The 23134-nt window shown below is 40.7% G+C and overlaps 5 protein-coding genes across 14 annotated transcripts in view; 2 read left to right on the plus strand and 3 right to left on the minus strand.

The window, feature by feature from the left end:
- The first annotated feature begins 158 nt into the window (after window positions 1-158).
- Atf-2 (Activating transcription factor-2) lies at window positions 159-1399 on the plus strand. The gene is made up of 2 exons (XM_066293432.1): window positions 159-379; window positions 440-1399. Exons 1-2 carry the CDS (start codon window positions 259-261, stop codon window positions 1291-1293), a joined length of 975 nt encoding a protein of 324 aa, XP_066149529.1. The 5' UTR covers window positions 159-258; the 3' UTR covers window positions 1294-1399.
- An 818-nt stretch (window positions 1400-2217) lies between these two features.
- Window positions 2218-3429, minus strand: Prosbeta5 (Proteasome beta5 subunit). Its single transcript, XM_066293473.1, has 3 exons — window positions 3189-3429; window positions 2462-3041; window positions 2218-2404 (listed from the first exon to the last, which is right to left on the minus strand). The coding sequence occupies exons 1-3, from the start codon at window positions 3321-3323 to the stop codon at window positions 2283-2285; spliced, it is 837 nt and encodes a 278-aa protein (XP_066149570.1). The 5' UTR covers window positions 3324-3429; the 3' UTR covers window positions 2218-2282.
- A 207-nt stretch (window positions 3430-3636) lies between these two features.
- The window catches only part of Sdhaf3 (Succinate dehydrogenase assembly factor 3), a 96452-nt gene continuing 76954 nt past the window's right edge, over window positions 3637-23134 (plus strand). Inside the window, exons 1-5 of one of the 10 annotated variants that reach the window (XR_010733125.1) lie at window positions 3651-4055; window positions 4111-4290; window positions 7601-8285; window positions 8341-8404; window positions 8458-8758. Coding sequence is in view for 6 of the 10 variants with exons in the window: in XM_066293589.1 (XP_066149686.1) it covers window positions 3888-4055; window positions 4111-4287 (345 nt within the window). In the remaining 4 variants the exon portion in view is untranslated. Of the gene's footprint in view, window positions 4056-4110; window positions 4291-7600; window positions 8405-8457; window positions 8759-10489; window positions 10653-10739; window positions 10904-23134 lie in introns of those variants that run through there. The other 9 variants (XM_066293561.1, XR_010733124.1, XR_010733126.1 and 6 more) reach the window with 9 other exon arrangements.
- On the minus strand, window positions 4315-7671 carry 26-29-p (C1 family peptidase 26-29-p). The gene is made up of 10 exons (XM_066293353.1): window positions 7496-7671; window positions 6466-6565; window positions 6190-6410; window positions 6003-6138; window positions 5834-5949; window positions 5376-5780; window positions 5199-5325; window positions 4965-5073; window positions 4671-4858; window positions 4315-4617 (listed from the first exon to the last, which is right to left on the minus strand). Exons 1-10 carry the CDS (start codon window positions 7536-7538, stop codon window positions 4428-4430), a joined length of 1635 nt encoding a protein of 544 aa, XP_066149450.1. The 5' UTR covers window positions 7539-7671; the 3' UTR covers window positions 4315-4427.
- Window positions 9232-23134, minus strand: part of LOC136345211 (protein turtle homolog A-like) — a 97133-nt gene continuing 83230 nt past the window's right edge. The window contains exons 8-14 of the mRNA XM_066293298.1: window positions 22675-22805; window positions 13415-13574; window positions 11929-12387; window positions 11717-11875; window positions 10900-11238; window positions 10027-10166; window positions 9232-9707 (exon numbers count right to left, since the gene is read on the minus strand). Coding sequence (XP_066149395.1) covers window positions 9564-9707; window positions 10027-10166; window positions 10900-11238; window positions 11717-11875; window positions 11929-12387; window positions 13415-13574; window positions 22675-22805 — 1532 coding nt within the window. The 3' untranslated portion in view covers window positions 9232-9563. The remainder of the gene's footprint in view (window positions 9708-10026; window positions 10167-10899; window positions 11239-11716; window positions 11876-11928; window positions 12388-13414; window positions 13575-22674; window positions 22806-23134) is intronic.

A 23134-nucleotide genomic window follows, 5' to 3' on the forward strand; every position in this document is an offset into this window, starting at 1 on the left:
TTTTAAGTGAGATCATATATCGAACTCTTTTTAACACATTGGTTATTTCGCTGCGAAAGCACATAGTTGAGTTTATAAATTGTGGTTTTTACGACTACTATGCACGCCATTTTACTGACGTGTGTCAAACTTCAAATTTGATACCTCGGCTCATACAAAAACAATTAAGGTTAGAAAATAGGTGAATTTTGTGTCGTTAAAACTGAGCCCCAAAAACTCTTTCAAAAGCCCCAAAACCTTCCCCCAGGGGCAAAAAAGATGTCCCAAGACCCAGTACCTGCAACTAGCGACATGTCACTATCAATCCATGATTTGGAATGGAATAAAAAGAAGCAGGATATGATTATCAATTTGGGGCTGAACAGCCACTCCCAATCAGGTAATTAAATTAAATTTAAAACCATTTGAGGTGTAGTTTAGCAGATTTGTTCGCTGGTAGATGAGACCCCCACTCCGACAAGGTTCATTCGCAATTGTGAACAAGTGGGCTTGTTCCAGGACCTCCAGAATGTTAACCCATTTGATGAAGAATTTAAAAAAGCAATTGAAAGCCCTTTGAGTATGTGTCAATTATCAAAATCTTCTGAAGAGACTACTTTACACACTCCTAAAATTTACTCCTTGTTCGAAGACACTGGAACTAATTATTGCAGCAGTATATCTCCTCCAACATTTACAGGCATTGATCACACTACAGAGGAAGAGAACCGACTGATTATTGACTTAGATGCAGACTATATGGAAATTGAGAGATCTACAGGGAGTTTTCATGAAAAGTTTAGTTTTCGATGTGTGGAGAAACCTACGAAAAATGGTGCTAAAAAGGAAATTGATCAGGTTGAACGTGTGCGATTGCTGAAGGAGTCAAATAAGGCTTCACAGATTAGGTATCGAAAACGAAAACAGAATGAGTTTGAGAGATTGAAAGCTGAAAATAAGAAATTGAGGACAGAAAATAGAAAACTTAAAGGGATGGTTTTGTTTTTGAAAGACTGCTGCAAGCAGCCGCAGCATCAGACAAACTTAACTGACACTGTAAAAATGTCCTTTGTACCAATCAAAAGTCCACCTATAATTGATACAAAGCTGCTGCCAAACTCTAATGACAATAATGAGTCAAAACAAATCCCTATAGCACCTCGGGTTCTTCCAACTACCCCTAGTACAGTAATACTACTTTGTGCCCAACCCCAAGCAGTGCAGAATCCAGTGATATTAACCAGGGAAATGCAAAATGTGAGAAATTCTGAGTTAAGGAAGAGAATTCTTAAAAAGAGGAAAGAAGATGTCTGAATATATTAATTTGGGCAGAATTTAATGTGTTATTAGCTGTAGGAAGGGTAAAGACTGGGATATTAGATTAAGAGATAAATATATACATGTTATTTTTTTATTTAAATATGTTGTTTCAATGCCAGAGATACCACATAAAACCCAGATTAAGTAGTGGCCTACTAAAGTGTCATCCGACCAAAAGTCTGTACTCTGTGGCATGCCTAAGAGCTATCACAGTTTACGGACTATAAACAATCAGCTGGTAGTTTAGCCGAATCAAGATGCGTTATGATGTGCATGAACTTATCTGCCAATTTAGAAATCTATAACTTACGGTAGCAAGTAGCTTCAGGAAATCGCTCCATAAACCTATATATAAAAATATTTCACAGCTTTTCAATATTATCAACTGCGTCACTAGAACCTACGTCAAAATTGACACATTTCTGAAACTCAATATTTCGAAGATGGACAAATTCTATCTTATTAATATCTTTTTGGCAGTTTTAATAAATTATTTCCTTCAGTTTTCCGTCCACGCATTCTTTTGTAAAGATTCTCCGAATCCCTGTTTCATATTCCCTTGAATCTCCCACCATGGAACGAAAACTCAAAAACCCCGAAACAGAAATCGAGCGCATCATCGAGATCTCCGCGCACTCTGTACTTCGCCATCCTAAGGGCACCACCAGAGGGCGCAAAATTCAAGTGCAACAGGGATTTGGGTAATTTTCATTTTCAAGTCGTTTGAAGGACCAAAATTGTAAATTCACTTATTTTCCGTTTTAAAAAATTGGTTACATGCCTCTGTGTAAATCAACTTTTACGATTCTCTTGTGCGATAGTAATAAATCATCATTCAAAGATGTTTGTAATGTTAATACACGCACACTTCATTTTATGTTTAAAATTCATTTCCTTTCCCAAAAAAATGTTAACCCAAAGTAGAAAATTTTTTTATTTTATATTTATTATTTATTAAACACCTTAATCCAAAATTATAAAACCTAAAGCTGATTCTCAATGGCTTCCTTCTCAGCCTGGTACTTGTAGTGCAAATCATTACAATCATTGTTATCAATATGCACCCATCCAGTCTGCTTCATGTGATAAACCCTGACAATACCCCCTAAAACACATTTTTGCATTACCTAAAACCTAATTAAAAAAATTATGGTTTACCCACCTGAATAGGCATCTCTGTGTGTGGCATGATAAATGGATCTGCGCCCCAAATCATAAGCCTCCTCATCAGTTAAATCCCACTTGTACCCAGAGTCCAACACTCCAAAGGCGTAAATACTTCCAGATCCTACACTGAATACTTTACCAGGAGTCCTAGTCCCCTCTGAGTCAATGTAGTACAATTGAGGCCCACGTTTATCCCACCCAGCAAGCATCATCCCCATACTAAGCCCCATTCCTTTGTAATTGTAGACCATATTAGACATGAGCTTTGAGGCAGCTGCCACAGAGATTCTCTCCCGGTTTCTAAGCTCGTACATTCTACATTGCTTGGCAAGGACTCGATCCCAATAGACACAATCAGCAGCACCCCCAGCTAGAGTACCCAGCAAGAAGTCATTGATTTCAACAATCTTCTTCATGGTTTGTGATCCGATAAATGCCCCCCCAGTTGCTCGGGAATCTACAGCAAGGATCACCCCACCCTTGTACATGAATCCAAGCGTGGTGGTCCCGTGATCGAACTGGATGTTTATTTCGCGGCCCGATTCATCTTTGGTTAGTTGTGCGAGGTTTGTGGGCTGGTGGTAGAGAGATCAATTAGGTAGTGATTATCATATCTTCAAATAGTTTTGGTTGTTATGAAATTTGATTTAAAAACTTAAGCTGTTTGATTTTGTCAACGAGGGTTTTTTATATATTACCGGGATCCTAACAGAAGTGCTTACGTTTTCAAAAGGGGGCACCCCAAGTTCAATATGACTGGAAAAATTCCCACAAAGTTGCGAAATATCGTCGTCGGTGCGCCGCTCGTTCCTGAAGGCTCCGAAGTCCTCCATTCCACATATTTCCGCCAAACTCATAGCTATTTAACGTTACTTTGCTGCAGAAACACAGAAAATGAGGGATATTTGTTGATCAATGATGAGTTTACACAAAAGTTGAAGATGACAGTAATAAGTAAGGTTAAGAAGAACTGAAGCTGTGACAACAGCGCTAGATATAATTATACGTCCAGATTATATGATTTAATTTTTAATTTTTTACGGATTAAAATAGCAATAATTTATTTTCCTTTACGATCTTTGCTTATTTCATTCATGTTACTATAAACAATGTTTATATATTATATGCCAATTGATTATTATTAATAAGAATACAAATTATCATTATAAGTAAGGTTAGGTGAATTTATAATGGTCGGTGCTACTTTTTTTACCTCTTCTTAATTGTGCATAGTTCTATCATTCTCCTTTAAGTGGTAATAAAGAAGGACGGAATTATAGATGACATTGTATTGCATATTAACCGAAACTCGAACTTGAAATTTTTATAAATTTGTCATAAACACTACCGAATTTTCTAATTATTCGTCCTTAAATTACTGAAATGTCCACTTAATTCGCCTCCATTTATCCCCCAAAACGATGCCCCATGCCCACAATGTCCGTACCCTCTACAAACTGATCCTGAGACTTCACCGAGGCCTACCTGAAGAGCTCCAATTTTTGGGCACTAAATATACTCAGGACGAGTTCAAAAGACACAAAAACTGTGCTCCTCACGAGGCGGCCGTATTCATGAGGGAGTGGTCTGTAAGTATCACTTTATGCAAGGTCTTAGCAGGACTTCGATGATGACTTTTGATAGAACTATGCTATAATGTTGGCGCAGCAGCTGGGTGCCACTAGGGCTACGAATAAGGCAAAATTTGGTCAAAGTTTACCAGTGGAGTTGTTGGATCATTTGCGGGATGAGCAGATACTACAGCTGTATGAGCTTATGGAGGCTACAAGGGCTCCCAAGGAAAGTACAAAAGAGGAGTAGAAGGTAACATTTAAATCAAAAGAGGAATTTATTTTTTTTTAACCAGTTTATTATTACATTTAACTTTCAGTCTGATTTGTAATAACACAGTATTGGTAGTTTAACTATAACATAAGTACAAAACTTCCACTATAATATTATTATTTTAAAGTAACATAGGTGGGAGTGGTCATAACTCCACAATTGTTGTTCTTTGAGGACATTAACACATACCCGTCATTGCCCCAATAGTTGGACCAACTGTTCTTGACCAACCAATAGTTGTTTCCTTTAATAGTCCCATATCCCACTGCAAGCACTGCATGGTCTAGCTGGTCAATACCATTTTTACTGAAAGTAGCATTTATTAAAGGTTGAATTTTTCTGAATTCATTTGAACTTACCAGTTTTCATCATAATAAATGCCATTAGAGTAGAAACTGAAAGTTTTTTGGCTAGCATCAATGGCCACACTTACAGGCCCATGCTTGAAAATGGCCAGTTTCAGAGCATTTTCATCACCTGAGGTTACATTGTACCAGGCATTGATTGGGGCCACTTTAGGCACTTTCTCCTCATGACAGTAGCCATCCTAGGAGGGGTTTTATTAAGTTTTGAAGATTTGAAAAGCTTCTAATTAAAATTAAATTGTTATTGAAACTGAGCTTAAAAGATGCCAATAATGTTGTCTCAAGTACCTGTCCTAAGTATGGACCATAGTCTTCTTCAGTAGGGATCCCTCCATGTTTTTGCATCCATTGGTAGACTCTGAAGTCTTCACCGCCGTCACAGCCATTGTTGCCAAAACTGAAGTGCAAAGGATCTCAAGATTTAATTTCAGAAATAATTAAATGCAAGATTTATTTTCTTATAGAAATGGTTTTCAAACTTGTAATAATGTGTGATTTCTTTAAAATTAAACAAAAATTTACCCCCAAGAACAATCTATCAAAGCCTGTTGGGATAGTCTCACCAAATGGCCCCCATTTTTCAAAAAATAGGCTCCCTCGATAGTACCCACAGTCCCGAAGGACCAGCATGATCCGCATACGGACTGATCTGCAACATTATTCCATTAAATCTTCCAAAAACATACCCCCAATTCTCACCTTTTACGGGTGTCACTGCTCCATATATCCGCCAATCCCATTGTTCAGGCACATCCTTCACCTTCATATACGGAAACGCCAGCCCTCCATTATACTCCCCAGAGTACAGTCTTCCTCTCAGAGCTTTCAGCTCAATATCAGTTTTATCAGCCAGGTGATTTACGGTCAAAAAGAATCCAATGTTCTTCCTATTGTGGGAGTGAATAAATCTCAAGTTTTGTAGGAAAACCTCTTTGCGCAGCATATTTTCGTGCGCTGTTGGGTACTTTTTATTATGCTTTTTTGTAAATTTTTGGAACTCAAAATCAATATGTCCAGTTTGTTGAGGATGGATAAACTCCGCCATTGGGTTGAAAGTAGCTAAATGTTTGTTGCCAGGCCCAGGGAAACCACTGCAAATCAAGTCTGAAAAATTAAAAACAATGCTAGGAATTTGATTATTGAATGTGAAGACTTACTTGAGTCTATTGCAAATATATTGGAGTTAATGGGGCTGTTATCAAACTCATCATAGCGGATGTAATAATGGTCATAATGGCTGCCTAGAAGAGTGTTGAAGCCTCTCATTTCAAACCTGCATTTGATTGTTTTAAATTGCTTTAAAACATAATAAGAATGATGTTGTACCTAACTGGTACTGCAATTTTATTCCCGGAATCGTCCCTCCGGAAGGTCACCCAAATAATATACTTATTCTCCTTTTCTCCGATAACAGTAGTGAGGTTCCACTTCTGAGTATCAATCCCTTCAATCATTTCATTCCCTGCAAAACTCAAAATTTAGGTACCTGCCTTGAATTTTTAGTTCTGAGTACCTAAATACTGGAACCCAGTGAGGTCCGGCAGGACACTCTGAGGTGTAATAGCCTGTTCTGAGGATCCATTCACTTGCAGGCAGGTTCTTACGTTTTCTTCCTTTTCATTAGTAACAGGGGCAATTTTAATACTGGTACCGAAACCTTCTTTGCACAGTTGATAAGTTTTGACCATGTCCCCGTAATAGTCGATTCTAGACTGTTTGTTTGGTTCATCATACCTTCAATATATGGTAACGTAAAGTGGTACGTTTTGATGAGCTAGAAAGTACTTACCATGAAGAGAAGGGTTCTTCTATTTCGGCGTAAGGGATCATGAGCAACCCTTTGACTGAGTAGACATTGCTCCATTTTGGTAGTTCGACGCAGGTGATTCCTATGGGAAAGAAATACAATACACATTTTTTTCACAGTTCCAAATTCTTATTTTTGTAACTTTCCACCATTTCCTTCCAGCTTATGCAGTTTTTTAGTACGATTTCGAAACCACATTTTCTTGGCTTATTGACTATGAGGACAGTTATGATTTAATAGTTTAGTTGCAATTAATTTCCTTACACCTCCACCATTTCTTCACTGTTTATACGGAGCTATTTGATTTTTCTTTATTTTACCTTGTCGTTTCGCCTCGATTTTTCTGTCTTTTTTGTGACCGACCACATCATCAAAAATTTATTGGTATAGATTTCCCAATAATTATTTATCTAAGGAGTTTTGAAATTACCGATTTTGGCAATATTGAGATATTTAATCTGTATATGAATATCATGGCGGATTTTACAAAATTTGATGACTACTTTTAATGAATTTTGCGACATTTTGAGTATCAAAATGTAAAAAATGAATTGTCGTAGATTGTCCCAGAACCATGTTTTGATAAGTTTCATGATCACTTACTTTTATATGGAAATGACCCTTGATTTAATTGAATGTCCCTTTAAGTACGGCCTTGGGTTCTTTGGATTCAGATAGGTTAATTACAAAGTAAAGTAAAGCGGAATTAGTTGTTTTGATTAATTATTGTTATGTGCGCAGTTTGGAATGTGGCAATCAATGCTATATTATTATTAGCGCTTTTTGGTCCAAGCTTGCATACATTGAATTCGTGCAAGACCATGGAATTACGTATGTATATTAATATAGCAAATCTAGAGTAGCACATTGGTGGGTGATTGTGGAAGAATTGAGAATTTTAACACTTTTTTGCCTCCAAATTGACCCCTTTTAACGATTTCTTTTTGCTGTTAATACAAACTAAAACTTCCAAACAAACAAAGAACACCTAACAAACAAGTCAGTTACTCACCAGCAACCACAGCCATCAAGCAACCCAACCACAACGACCACATCTTCACAAATAAACAAAATGAACGTTTAACGGTCTATTTGCTTAGGTTTTATTTACTTTCAGCCACTGATCTGGCTTGACCTAAGGCTCAGCTGATTACGAATATTGGTTTTATCTTGTGGTTCTATGCTATATCGGTGGTAAATGGACAGGCGCGGATGGTCAATGGCGCACCCTCCTGGTTTTTGCTTAGTGTTAGTGCGGGATTAATTCATGGAAATGCCGCTGATTTTATTTTTAGTTCGGAGTTATTGTTTACCAAACAAGATAGTCATAATGACCTGTAATCTGGGAACTGGCTTGTTTTCTTATGCGCGTGATTTCTTGGGTGAAATTGTTGTATAATCTTATACAAATATTGTTATTATTATTATTATTAAAGAATTTGCGTTTGGATTTTTAATAGATTGTTTTAGGGTGTTGCGGTCTTATTGCATTCCAAAAATTGGTCTTTTTTTATCTTTCTTTATTTATTTTTTAGCAACCTCACTGGTTATTTTGTGAAAACATGTCTAAACTAGAAAATCTTTGCATGCCACCACTGATTTTTGTCCATGCCCCTTTGTCCTCGTCGCATTCTCTCCTTTTCGCTCTCTCGCCTTTTCTCTATTGAAATGATTTTCTCTCAGTCTCTTTCAGAGGGAATCAATACTTGAATTTCAGTACGAAGAAAAGTTTAATTTGAACGTCGAGTGAATACCTCGTTAGATTTATTTAGAAATTTTACTGTTTTTTCCACACATTAGGAGTAAGTAAATATTAAAAATTTGTTGGCGTAGATGGTTCAGGTATCCTTTTTTTAGTTTTTAAAACCGCTGGTCTGGTTATGCAAATTTGCTTGATTTAGGAAAGTGAAAGCCCCATTTAGTATGGTCTTGATATTAAACATATTTACTAAAAAATTTTATTGATTTTTTCAGACATTTTTAGCAACCAAATGGTAACAGTTCGTAGACGCAAAGTATCCAGATATTCCTTTTTTTCTGTGTTTAAAAGCATGTGGAATTTTGCTTCATTCAATTAATTTAACGTTCCTTTTGGTAGATAATTAACTTATTAGATCAACTAAAAACTCTCAGTTGTTTTATCAGAGTTTCTGAGTAACAAAATGTTAAGAAATTATAAACGTAAATTGTCTAAAAATCTACTTTTGCAATCCTTAAAGATTTCCTTTCATGATTTTCTGTTCCGTTAAAACCCAAATGTATGTTATTATTGTAATATCGTTATTGTTTTTTTTTTATCTTTATATCTCGTTTATTTTTCTCTAATTTTCTACGCAAAAATCGAGCGACAAAAGTAAATCGAACGCTTGTTTGACGCCATCTATGATTTATGCGGCTACGAACCTGCTAGTGAGACAGTGACATCTAGAAAAAGTCGTTTTATCATCTGGTGGCGCTCTATATCGCGACCCATCAAAATCAAAAAACCAGTATCGTCCTGCGCTATCTGTGAAACGTTTGGTGAGATAACATAAATCACTACCACAACTCGTTTGTTGGCGCCCTCTATAAGTCGCCTAATATAGAGAGAGTTTCGCTCACACGCGCTTAGATGTCAGGAGAGCTTCTGTTACACCGTCTTTTCACGTCTAATTTTATGTTCAGGTCTATAATTATCCTGAGAGAAACTCCGAATGAAAAATCAATGAAACATCTCAATAACAATCATATAAATTAGTATATTACATGTACAATAATATATTACATCCGACGATTGTTCATAATATTTACAACAGGAGTAAATTCCCTAGTAGTACACAATAATATGTAGGCTCTATCCGGAAACAGTCGCATCATACTGTAACTATACACGTCTTATTTAGGCATAGATGAATTCGATTGTATCTTTGTTTCTGTATGACATCATAATAACCAACGAAAAATCTTTGATTAAGCAGCCAAAAAGAATGGAAATATCTGATTTAAACCTCGCAATGAGAAACGAAAAACTCGTTGCAACCACATCACAACCATGAAACATTCAGTTTATTTCAAAACACCACAACCATGCGATTTACGGCTTAAACACAGCTTTCCGGCCCTGGTATAGTGTCAGTTAAGATGTGTTGATCCCTTCTAACTGTGGCGAAGGACCCGTAGGATACGTCTCTGGGTCGGGTTCTGGGTCGTCCTAGAGTGCTGTTAATATCACAGTTTGACTGAGACTGTAAAACAGAGAAGGATAGGAAATTTTTATTAGTTTATTTAGTTGTTTAAATCAGTTTGAAAATCTGACTTGAAAGACCAAAGAGTGTTGTAGATTTCGTTAAAGTTTGCATTTAGTCCTCATTTGTGACTAAATTTTAGAAGTTCGCGAGTAGTCTTTGAAACACAGATATGCCCTTGTCTTTCTATGAAATTGAGACCTTTTTCGATGCTTGCCGAATTGAGAGTTTTCTTTCATACAACACACAAGGATGCAAAAACCGATCTTTCGTTTTACCTCAGAAATTCTCATTTCGAAAATCGCCTAAAAATACTTACTTGTAAATTGGGAAAAGTTTTCGACCAATCAGGATTGTTGACTCCTCCTTGACCGCTAAGATACTCCCCCGGAGGTGACGTAGAATACAAGTCAGTGGGGCGGGGTAGTTCCGGAGGTGTGGCGCTGCTCTTGTCGCCACCTGTGTGAACTTTCGTTACTAATCCTGCGCGGCGTGGCTGCGTAGTTTGCTCATTTACGTCTGGATGATATGTGTGTGTGTATGTGCGAAATGAAAGTAAAATTCTGGAGTTGGGTGGGACAGAAATACTCGAGAGCTAGTTGGAAGTACTAAACGATTTTATTGTATAAACGAGAGAAATAATAGAGTTTCGTGCGTTTCCAAATGTTCGTGCTCCTATCGAAATGCAAATAAGTCTAGTAAAAACGTTGAAATTAGAATAATTATTAACAACAATAAAAAAATGTTTTAATAAAACATAAAAACAAGTTTTTTTGTTTCAGAAAGTTGCGTGGAAGTCGAGTATTTTAATCAGCTAGGTAAGGAAGATTGTTATAAAAACGTACGTAACGAAAATTTCCTAATGACATTTGACATTCGATTGATAAATAACGTTTGTCATATATCAAAATAAAGCTCTCTGCCTAACCTAATAATTGCTGTCAATTGTGAAATTTGAATATTGCCTTTGACAATTGACGGTTGAAAAGCGATTATTTGTGGCACTATATATACAAAACAATATTTTTATAGTTTTGGACGGAAATCTACCCTAACTACCCCCCTATTTACATGCACCCCTAAACCCTAAATCATACATTGTCGAAATGTTTGAACGTGGTGAAGTGTCTGTTGTGGTGATGACACTTGCCGGAGGCGGCACTAAGCTGATGACAGGTACAGTCGCACTCACCTCGGGGTGTGTTCAGGATATCAGGTTGTCTGCGCAGCGAATTGACGTCGTGCGCGTTATCGACGTAAGAGGGCGAACAGTCGGCTGCCGGTTTCAACGTGTACGCGACGACGTACCGATTGTCGCCGGTGTTAATTTCCAACATGGAACCTTGCCGCGACTTGGATGCCGGTTTGGACGCATCTAGAGCGATGTGGTGCGGGCAGTGGTTGGCACCGTTACAGTGGCGTTTCCGACGCACTGCTATCACCACGATCACTAGTACTGCGATGCCGAAGGTGAGGAGGGAGCCTGTCAGCAAGCCCGCCAGGGGTACGAGGCTCATACTATTGCTACCATCTGCGGGTTCCAAACAGAGCTACAGAATATTTTCGAAACTGTTGCATTAAAAAAAAAATCTAGTTTTGAACCTTCGAGTGATCAATTTAGATTGAGATTTGCTTTGAATCGAGAAATCCAACAATAGTGTTCGAAAAGCGTTTAAAAGAATTGAATAGAATGTTCTTGAAGGTGTAGTAGTTGATAAAAACAAGTGTCGGATAATGTTAATCACGAGGTTTAAAGGTTTGCATCGGAAAACTGAAACTAAGGTCCTCCTAGAAGGCAGTAGAAGAATCTTCTATAACGGTCACCATTAAAGTTTATAAATTTAAGATGTCATTCATAGAACATTCTAGGGGGATCCATATTGGCCATCTAGAATATTTGTAGTTTGCTTTTGGTTATAAATTTATTCCCAAGAAAGATTTCTGGAAAATTCCATACAAAGGGATTTAGAATTTCGGTCACAGTGATTTTTAGAGGAATGCTCACTTACCTGTGCGCTTTTCAGCGTCATTCAGAGTAATATCGTCCAAGACCAGTTTCTCGCTCTTGCCCTTGGCGTTCACTGCGTAGACGATGATGCGCAGAGACGGCGGCGATGGCAGTAAGTCTCCCAAATCCAAGTGAAACGTCGGATAATCCGTCTCTGTCACTAAACCCTCTTATTGGTGAATTTCCCGCCAATGCGTAACAATTGACACTTACCAGTGTGATTGATGCGCAACCGCATCGAGTGTGCGTCAAAAGCTTCCAAAACGAACCGCTGCGGCAACCCACCGTCGTAACCTGCGCGGCACTCCACATCCACAATCTCAATTGTCTGATTGTTCACACTTTTGAGGGTGCAATTACTAAGGGGTGAGGGTTTGGACGCCGGTACCACCTGGAACACGCACGGATCCTGCTGACGTCCAATGGAATTGGTCGCCCAACAGCTGAGGATGCCATACTCTTTTTGCGATGTCGCCCTGTAAGTTAGTTCGTCGCCGGTGGCGCTGGCGTTGAAGCGCTGTGCTTGCACGTCGAAACTCTCACCGCTATTGTTCATTTGCCACTGGAACGTGACGTCAGACGGGTCGGCTGTCACGTGACAGCGCACTTTAACGGCCTCGTCCAAGGAGGCGCCGATCATTGTGACTTCGGGTTCCGTGCATACAGGAGCGTCTAATGTCGGCGAGTTAATTATGCACGAACATATGACGAATCTTTCACCCTTGAAAACCGATGACGTAGCTGTCTAAATTGACAGTGACTTTTGTACTTATTTCAGTTTTTGCATTTGACAAAATGGCGTCAAATGTCAATTGTCCAGTGTCGTTAGGATATTTTCCGAAAGTAATATCTGACATAATTTCACGTGTCTACGACGCAATGACACAACAATTGACGCAACTACATTGTCGGCTTTCACGGGTTAAAGATTTGTTATGAGTTGTTACGAGATGGCAGTGAACTGAAGGCCCTTTTTTGGTCCCCCTCTCGCGAGATTAGAATTTACAGTCGCCAAATCGCGTTAATATTGGCAAATCTGTCACACGTCAGTGTGTCATTTAAGCTAATAGCATGATCGATTATCAGTATTTGGTTTAAACGGCGGCGAATTAAACACCATTGCGTTAGTTTCTTAACGGTAGAGTTCTTTTTAATATTTTTAGTTTTTAAGCCCGTTTTAGGCGAGTAGGAGTGGAAAATTGCCAAGTCATAAGGTAAATGTAAACTTGAGGGTCGTAGTTGGGGAGCATTAGGCCCCAGGGTCCGTTCGGGGGCGTAAAATCGAATGGCAGCAGCCTTTATTGCGCTCGCAAAGTTCCTTTGCAATACTTTTATATTTTCCACGATGCGATTCCGATATCTTCGATATTTTTACGACATAATCCAACTCCCAGTATCCGGGATTAGATAAATCATTTAAGGAAGTCCTCACGGGAGTTTTAAGGACTGCAACTGGGGACGGGCATTGTTAATAATAAACCGTTCAAACAAGCGGTAGGGGTGCGTTTGGGGGCGATTAATAGTGGTGTTTTTAGTTTGTTCCGGCTACACGGAAAATTTCCAAAACAGCCCAGAAATAAGGTCAGCTGACGCAAAAGTATTTGTTTTTTTTTTATTCACATCGGTAGTTTTTCGGTTTTTTGAGTCAGCAATTGTTTTGCCATGTCAATCATCAATCGGACATAATTTAAATACTTACATCTCACTTTAAGTTCCACAATGGGGCTCATGGTGTCCCCCCTGGAGTTGGCCGCCAAACATGTGTAATTCCCCGCCTGCCCTCTGGTGACCCTTTGCAGCACCAAACTCTTTCCGCTCACCACCACTCCAGCGGACACATTTTGGCTTACCAAAATGCCCTGAAAACGAGATTTTCCATCAAAGTCACGTGTCTCTCCCCATTCAGCTCATTTCCCTATCAATCGAACACAGAGAATGGGGGAAAGACGAGACGTACAACACGCGGTATAGCCAAATCAGAGTGAATAAATTACTATATATATACAATACATATAGATGGTGGAAGGGGGAGGATGAGCAGGGGGGCTGGGGGGTAAATTGGGAGATTTTACGTGTCGGTTTCCGTTGTTTACCGTCGTTTTAGAGTAGTAAATTATAACCTTATCTTAGGACGAAAAGGGGGTGGAGGCTCTATAAACATGTGGCGAGAAGCGGGTCCATTTTAGATAGTGATAATAGAGGCGCGTCGTCGTTAGAGCGGCCCCAAGTCGTTATTGTTTATGTCAACCTGAGACGAGGAACATTTCTTGTTCGTAATCTTAGAATTTCACCCTCGGTAATAGCGCAGGCAGCAGCGTGACGAGTTGATGTCTAGAACGACCCTAAGTATGTTTTAGATATCTTAACATCACAGGATGTCTCACAAAGGTCTCTAGGAGTGACCCTCAGAGGTTTGTGTGTAGTTGAATAGCGGAGAATGACTGATGTAACCACCTTAGGAGTGTCTCGAGATCGATAATTAATTAAGACGTCCAGGATTACCTTTAACATATTGGCCTCATAAATTACTATGTTAGATTTAGACGTCTACAACGACCCTCATATACGATTTAGTACATGTTGAAGACAACCCTCACAGGGTCTTTAATAAATGTGGGTAACATTAACATGTGAATGCGGCAATGAAGTTGTTTGTTTATGAGGAGGACGCTGCTTCAAATGGCCCTTGGATTGTCCTGCTCAGGAAGAAACCCTTTGCTTGGATTAACCGCGTCTCCGTGGAAACTTTATTTTACCTTCGGTCACGTCTCTTAGCAGTGAAATCACCGACTTACAGCCTCTAAACCTCTACATTTGACCATCAGTTAAGTCGACTTTGATTAGCTCCTCAGGCTGTTTACGATCGTCCCATCAAACTCCCAAACGACCAACGCAAAACTCATCGGGCCCAGAAAATAACTCTCGAATTAGTCATCATCAGGTCGCGCGCCTCCGGGATCTCCGCTAGTCCCTTAAGTTCGGGGGGCCCACGTGAAGTTTATAATCGGGCGAGCCGGATTCGTTCCGACATTTCCCTAATAAACCAGCCCGGATCCGATCCCCGAGGACTCGTTTATCACGTTTCGGACCTTCTAACTTTATTTCTCAATTTGTAAAAGTCTCCACCGTAATCGCTTCGAAAGGGAGATGATTTTTGTTTTTCTGATAGTCCCGCGAAGGCTTAAACGAGCTGAAACTTATAGGTTTGATGAGTTTTTGAACGTCGGCGGTGACACGCGATAACGCCATCTATTTCCGACCAGACAAAGAATATTTTAGTAGATGTACAAGAAGTGGGCTTGATGCTGGCATTTATCGAGGCGGGGGATGTATTTTCCATGAGACTAATGGAACCGCGAACTGGACTTCGTCAGGTAGAACTGTCTACAACATTGTGGCGCTACTTTAATTATTCACTTCTTCCATTTTGAGTTCGAGAATACAGTGAACGTCGACGATATAAGAATCCTCGCCGTCCTCTTCCTAGATAATTCAGAAAAAATTACAATCGTGCGGACATCACGATGTCTAGAAAGGCCCTCGCAGTGTCGCAAGACATCTCAAACTAAAGGAGGCGGAGAGAACGTCTGCCTGATCGATAGATAGATTGATTGGCTCGTCTGTGATAAACTGAAATATCACTTAGAAATGATATGTCGAATGGCCCTTAAGTAGTCCGAGAAATATGACACAAAAAGACTGGAGAATTCGACTCCCGGGGGAACAGGCGGAGTTTTGCGCAAACTGCAAATTTAGGCTATCCGAAGCCGTCGATGTCTAGAACGACCCTCGGAGGGCCCAGACAGGTGAGGGCGAAAATTCTGGGCGAGTAAAATTCCAGGTGCACGACTGGATTCCTCTGCGACAACGTCAGTAGTTCGCTTATTCCACCATCACCCGCGAGAAGAACTGGGGCCAGCAACTCCCGGAGGTACAAGTTGATTTCCCCCACTGAAAAGCCCGAATTCACGTTGTTCGATGGTCGGCAATGTTCAGAACGACCCGGCGGCCGTCTGGCTTGGCTGAATACGTTATTTTTCGAATTAACAAACCAGTAAGCAATATCGTTTCTGTTTAACATGTGAATGACCCCAATATCGATAATCAGCGAATGAATGACCCGTACAGCGCCCTCGGCCTGGAAATCTTACACGTGTAAAGGTGCAGACCCTTCCTTGATCCAGATTTTTAAACAAAGGGAACTTTGGAGCCCTAAGCAATTTTTTTTTATATCCGGGCGGTCAATTGGGCTTTGGCGACACTAAATTACCCTCCCCGGTGCCCTTCATCCCGTGCGATTCTATTCGAAAATTGGGTCGGCGGAACCTTTACCTCGTCATAAAACATAAGCAGGTTAACGATAAACGTAAGACGGTAATAATTTCTGGGGAGGAAATTTGTCAGATAAATTAGTGCTTTTCCCCTCTCGAATGTCCAATTAAGACTAGTTCGCTAATCGATATCCGATATTCGACACCGGCAAATTGGAGTAGCGGAACAAAAACGGGATAGTTCCGCGGATACGGAACGTGATATGTGAAAGTTCCCGGGCTCCTGTTCGGACCAATTATTGTCGGGGTAACAAAGAGGGACGTTCCCGCGGCCCCAGTTCGTAATGCCGAAATTGAATTAATGCCATGGGCTAAAATTGAACGGGTAGGTTCTAATCATTGTCTTGGTTCTTTCGCCCGGGAAATGGGAGGGAAACCGCTTTGGAGTCGCCGTTGGCCTTATCGCGATCTTGGAATTGTTCTGGACATTAATAAGTTCGAAGTAGTTTAATTTAACGACACATAAGAGAGTTTTGTTCTCTGGATGTCTACGAACACCTTAACGGTGATCGTGGAAATGAAGAAAAATTGAACGGGTCGGTTCTAATCGTTGCCTTGTTAACTCGGAAATTGCGAGGGGAAGCGTAGTGAAATCGCTTAACGCCTCTAGGTAATCTTGGGGTTATTCTGGACGCCAACAACTTCGAAGCCGTTTGATTTCCTTTACCCTCTTTAAAATCGTTCAAGTTACATCTCGGAAAGTTATTCGCAAAGTTTTGTTCTTTGCAAGGCCGTGGGAACTTCGAAGGCCGTTTTTTTCTGGTTAGAAATCTGTTACACAGGGTGCGGCAGATCCGCCAACCGCGGATTCCTGGCGCAAACACAGCCAGACTCACTTTTTGCGAGTTCTTTCTTTGACGCATTACACCCTGTTTGCAGTCTTGAAATTGTCGAAAAAAAATTAATTTTGCTAATGAGCTCGGCGTTTTTTCACATATACTGCGTGGACGAGAGAGGAGAACACCCTGCAAAAATGGTTTTATTTAAATCATTTTAGGTACGCCCCTGCGCCTGCCGGAACTCGAAAAACGATTAAATTTTCAGCCATATTTTTCAATAAAAATTACAATAAAATATCAACAACATGACTGCAAAATGTCATTTATCTGGTGTACCGTGTGCTCAGAAGGTGCTTTTAGATTAATGAAATATGCCTACACGCAGAACGCAGCGAAATTTTCATCAATTGAGCGAGTTTGAAAGAGGTCGAAAGACTTGGTGAAACACGGAATCCTCAGTGTATAACACAGAGGCACATCCATCAAACTGTTGGAGTAATAGTTTGAGGTGCTACTGCATATGGTTGTAGAGCACCCTTACTTTCCATTAGAGGCAGTATGACAGCCCAAAGATACATCCAGGAAGACCTGGAACTTCATCTGGTACCTTATCTGGAAACTCTTGTTGATCTAGTTTTCGAGGAAGACAATGCACGACCACAAGAGACTAGAGCAACTATGGACTTTTTTCAACAGAATGCATTCAATTTGGTACCTCGGCCATCTCCACAACCTCCAGACCTCTCGCTCATTAAATATGTATGTGATTTTGGAGGTAGAAAGTTGCATAATTTACCCCGTCCCCGACAAACCTCAGCGGCGTCACGTCACGCTGTCCAGTCAGTCCGGAATGAGATCCTCCAAGAGGACGTCAATTACCTCATTCGACTCATGCCTAGACGTGCACAGGAATGTATAAGGCACCGTGGAGGACCGACAAATTATTAATTATTTTTTTATTTTTAACAATTAAATTTATTCAATTTTTGAATGAATCATTTGTTGTAGCGTAAAAAATATGAATGTGAAAAATTATTTGAATAAAACCTTTTTTACAGGGCGTTCTCTTTTCTATGTCACGTAGTATATTTCAATGAAACTCCGCAGTGATGCACAGCTCGGCGAGGCGCGCCTTCCGTATAATTTGCGCAAAAAAATTGAAGTCAAGGGCGGGGAGATGGTGGGTCATGGACACGCCCCTTCCCCAAATTTTTTTTCGCCCGCCAATGGCGAACGTGTTTAATTCTTTAAACTAAATGTTCCTTTACCTTAACATTTTAATGCTTTAGAAAATTCAATTTGCCGCGTTAGGAGATATTTCATCGTATAACAAATTACGCACATATTTTAGCGCGTGCCTGAGAAAGGATTTTAATCTCTCAACATGTAGAGCACTCGTGGGGTCATTGCGGGCACCTTACTTGGCACAAACTTGATTTCTGAGTAAAAACTAGTGGAGAATTATCCAGTGATTTCGCAGATATTGGTTTACGCTCCCAACGTTCAGCACCCCCTCAGGATCATTTCTGGATTTAAAACACTGAAACTTCAAAATAACAATGCCTCGGTAGTTTCTTAGAAGCCGCCCCAAATTTTCGATGTCCCGGACGCTCCGAAGGTCGTCGCGGACATCTGCAGAAATGTGCATTGAACGTTGGAAAAAAATGAAAAACCAAACAGACGCCAGCATGGTCAAATTTGTCGATGTTCAGGGCACACTCAGGGTCGTTATGGACATCACCTCATCTAGATGAAAAATCTGCCCCCTTGACACCTAAACCAGTATTCCAAGCTTCTGGGCAACTTGCTCCCAATATGGGGCTTGTTTTTATTTTCCAAAACTTTAGTTGCACAGAACTGCGGTTGGGGAATGAAGGTGTGACGCAACCGTATTATTAAACACGCCTTAACTACATCTGGGACGTCCAGAAAAAGTTGCATCCGAACGAAATGCATCCCCCGAGGGCAACGAGCTGCACTTAATCCCCATAGCAACTTCTAATAGGCGAGTTTATTATCCCCCATTGGGGCACTCGACTCGGTTAGGAGCGGATATATCGCCCAGGCAACATGAAAAACTGTCCAATAAAAGGATTTTGCCTTGGAAAAACCTCGTTTTTTATATCTACTATTGTCTTCTTTCGTCGGCTAATATACTCTTAAATAGACTATAAAGCCTAATAAATCCCCATTAGGTGGATTCTCTCTCATTTTAGCACCGCGCCACTTTCGAGGATTTATTGGGGATGGATCTCTTTGGGGTGAGTTATAGCCTCGTGCCATCTCGTTAATAAAACTATTGCGGATGGAAACGACAGTGGAGAATTTAGTTTTCAGGAATATGAGGAATTTAATCGATAAGTCTCAAGTGGCGTGCCGTGAGTCGATAGGTCGGCAGCGAAATTGACCGCCATTGAGAGAAATTTTTATTAAAAGTTGAAGTCTGGGGCTCGTTCTGGAGGTGCGAATGCCCCTGAGGGACACTCTAGACTTTCTCCGCTCGCAGTCCGGGCGCCACCTCTCCGAATTGAGGTGCAGCGGCTAGACCGATAAGTACTAATATTCTCAATTTTTCACCACTTTTGGACCAATTTCAGTGAATCCCCAGGTCGAATAATGGTCGTCCAATTATACATCCCAACGGAAATCACATGCATTCCAAGTTTATTGCGGCGAATGCCGGGGATTACCCGAATGTAATGGGACTTTTATGGCGCATAAAGAGAGGATGCTTCATGCCCGCCCGACGAATCCATAAAAACTGCTAACATTCGTTCAAAGAAAAAGACGAAAAAGGTATTTATTGTACCTAATGTTTCCCTTGAGAGGTGTATGCTTCAAAAAAACCCAGGCGATATGAGGAATGATTTAATGGAAAGAGGAGAATTCCAGTGGCGGAGCTGGTCGGGAAGCTATTGTCAAACCTCGAATAGAGATCAACGTAGTTTATTGGAAACGATTTGAATTTGTCGATGTTGAGATTACTGTTCGAGACACTCCGACAAGCGCAGCCTGCAGAAAAATGCATTCCGGAAAAATATGGTTTAGTAGTTGATCCTAAGATGCTCCGGTAATTTCTCAGAGATAACTATAAAGATCCATGTTTCTTGATCCGTGCATATTTATGTGCCGTTCGGATCATCGAAATCATTCGTTCTCGGTTTAGAATAGGCAAAAGCGGTTAAAAGAGGCAGAAGTACCTGGCCTGACACATAGATGGCGATTCTTTTGTTAAAAGTACAAAGACCTAACCTTAAAAACTTCATCTCCAGAGTTGATTTGTGTTTTGTTTGGAGCGGTGTTCAGCGGACGGTTTTATAGATTTTCCGCGCATCGAGAAAAGTGGTAGTCGATACGTGATTCGATGCATTCATTTGGAAAAGTCTTAATCCATCCAGCATCATAGCGGAGTTGGATTCTAATCTTGAGGAATCCGATATTTCGATAACAACTGTAAAATAGTCGGTCGCAAAGTTAAAATGTGGCCGTACGAGCTGCTAAGACGGACTCCGCAGCGGTCGATCCGACGACAGTCCAGATCTGACCCTTTCAGATATTGTGGTGAAAATACACGAAATTGTACTGGAAGATGGATATTTCCGAAAGTACTATAAATCGCATTGTGTCGGAACAATTGGATGTGCGAAAGCTGTGCGCAAGATGGGCGTCGCGATTACTCACAACTGAACATAAACAGCGTCGTGAGGATGTTCCAAGGGAGGGTTTGGCAAGGTTTTGCAGCAATAAAGCCGAGTTCTCGCGTGGATTGATGACCCCGGATGAAACATGGGCCCGTGGGTACACACCTGAGACGAAACAAAAGTCAAAAGAATGGATTCAAAGATGTGGAGGGGAGAGAGGGAAATCGGCGCCAAAGAAGGCGAAGATGGTTCCGTCTGCAGGGAAGGAGATGATTTTAGTCTTTTGGGATGCACATGAGATAATTTTTATTGACTATTTCTCTAAGGAGAAACAATAAATGAAGAATATTATATAGGCGGGCAAATTTAAGGTTAGGAAGTAAATTGGCTGTCATTCGGTGAAACGTGAATGAATGACCTGTCACTCTTTGACATTTATTTGACATAAACTTGGGAAATTTTAACCAATGGAACGTCACTCTTTTGAACAACGCATTTTAACTATTAAAATTTAATATCAAAACGGTGAAAATTTCACCGCATCACATCGTAAAATTCGTTCAATGTTTTTCTCGTAATCAGGCCCCTTCTGAGGCTGCTGTGCGCGATTTAGTGGATAAATTTGAAGCTCACGGTACTCTTTGTGACGTCAGATCAAAACAACACGCTAGTAGTGGTCGTAGTACTAAAAACATGGCCGCTGCAAAGCAAAGCGTTGAGGGTGAGCCTGGAAACTCCAAGAGACATTATCGAACAACCATTGCATCCCAGAAAAGTGACTCTTTGGTGTAGTTCGTGGCCGAGAGGAATAATTGGTCCCTACGTCTTCGAAAATGAGCACGATAATGTCACTGTAGTCAGTAGCGTGCGTTACCAAACAATGTTTTTTTTGTGGCCTCAGGTGATATTGATGCAAACGACTCATGGTGCCAACAGGACGGTGCCACAAGCCACACAACACGGCAAACGATCGCATTATTGAGATCGAACTTTGATGGTCGCGTTATTTCGCGTTTTGGCGATGTCAGTTGGCCTGCAAGATCTTATGATTCAACATCGTTGAACTTTTTTGTTTGCGGCTATCTTAAAGATCGCGTTTATGTGAACCACCCAGAAGCGATTGATGATTTGAAAAATGGAATTCATCGCTGTATCGCCGAGATAAGTGTACTTTTATTAGAAAAAGTGCTTCATAATTTCATCAAAAGAGCTGACACATGCAAACGCGCTAGAAGAGGCCATTTGACTGATATTACATTTGTAGACAAAAGTATGGAATACTGTGCAGTGTTATTGTTTATGGGAGTATTATCAGTTATTCAGTCCGATTGTGTGGTGTGGACATATGTCAAAGAAAAACTATTTTTAATAATCAGCTATTTTGATATAAAACTATGATGGATTTTAAATGTTCCATTCTCTTGTCCACAACTATATATTCCATAAATAGCTCCCGTGTTTCTGCTTTACGTTGGTATCATTAAAACTGAATTCACGAAAAAAAAAAACATTTTTAAGCTAGTTTACTTCCCGGCCTCAAATTTGCCCACCTGTATGTGCAAGTTTATTGCAGCTTTCGAACGAAAAAATTGGGAAGAAGTAACCGCATCTGACGGAAAAGAAAGTCACGTTTCGTCCAGACAACACTTCCGTCATCCCGGTGGTCGAAATCGATCAACTCGATTTTGAAATTTTCACTCGTCCACCCCGTTCGCCAGATCTAGCCCCCTCAGATTATTTTCGATTCCCAAACTCGAAAGAATGGCTCGGTCGTCAGAGGTTGGCCAATAGTGAAGAGGCGGGGTCCGAAGTTGATGCCCATTTTGAAATTGAAGTTGGGCCTAGGAACCACCGAATATCGCTGGGGAAAGTGCGGCAGTCTCGAAGGGGGGGTTGATGGGAAATGATGTAGTATTTTCCAAAAGAATTTTTTAAATTTTTTTATTTTTTTTTTTTTATTAGGTGTGAGGTCGGGGGGGGACTATCCTTGTAGTTTTCAAGAGCCACACAAAGCAAACTTCGGGTCGCAAAAGAAACGGGAACTTTTGATGCTTTAATAGGCAATTCGGGGATCCTGTCAGGTCATCCAGAAGCGATTTCGGGCGGCATCCGGCGATGACAAACGACGCTCGTTAGCGTCGGAACGACACCCCGAAATAAGGGGCGCAGTTGGCGTCGCCGCCGTTCGAAACAAAATGCGATACTTACGTTACGATACCAGGTAATTTTGTGATGCGGCGGGTTGGCCTTAATGTTGCACTCGAAATAAACGTCGTCGCCCTTCTTGATGCCCAGGGGGTTCAGTGAGCTGCCCAAGCCGAGGACCACACGGGGCGGATCTGCAAGAAAACGATAAATAAATGACACATTTCCTGCCCCGGAAATGATTTATGGCGCCTTTTATTGGACGATGAAGAAAGAGTTAAAAACGGCTTAAACTGCCAATTATGGGGAGCGCTCCCCATCGCTCGCGGTAGTGAGAGTAAGGGAAGGGGGGAGGCAATTTGTTTCCCCCCCCTTTTACGCGTCGGAGATAACGCAAAAAACCGTTTACCTAAAAATATAAGATTACTGTACACATTACGCGGGCGGTAATGGGAATCTTTTGAAAGGAGCCGAGATAATTTGTTTTCGCATCTTCGCTGCACCGCCCTTTGTGAACGTCCCG

This window comes from Euwallacea fornicatus, chromosome 2 (assembly GCF_040115645.1).
Source record: "Euwallacea fornicatus isolate EFF26 chromosome 2, ASM4011564v1, whole genome shotgun sequence".
NCBI lineage: Eukaryota > Metazoa > Arthropoda > Insecta > Coleoptera > Curculionidae > Euwallacea > Euwallacea fornicatus.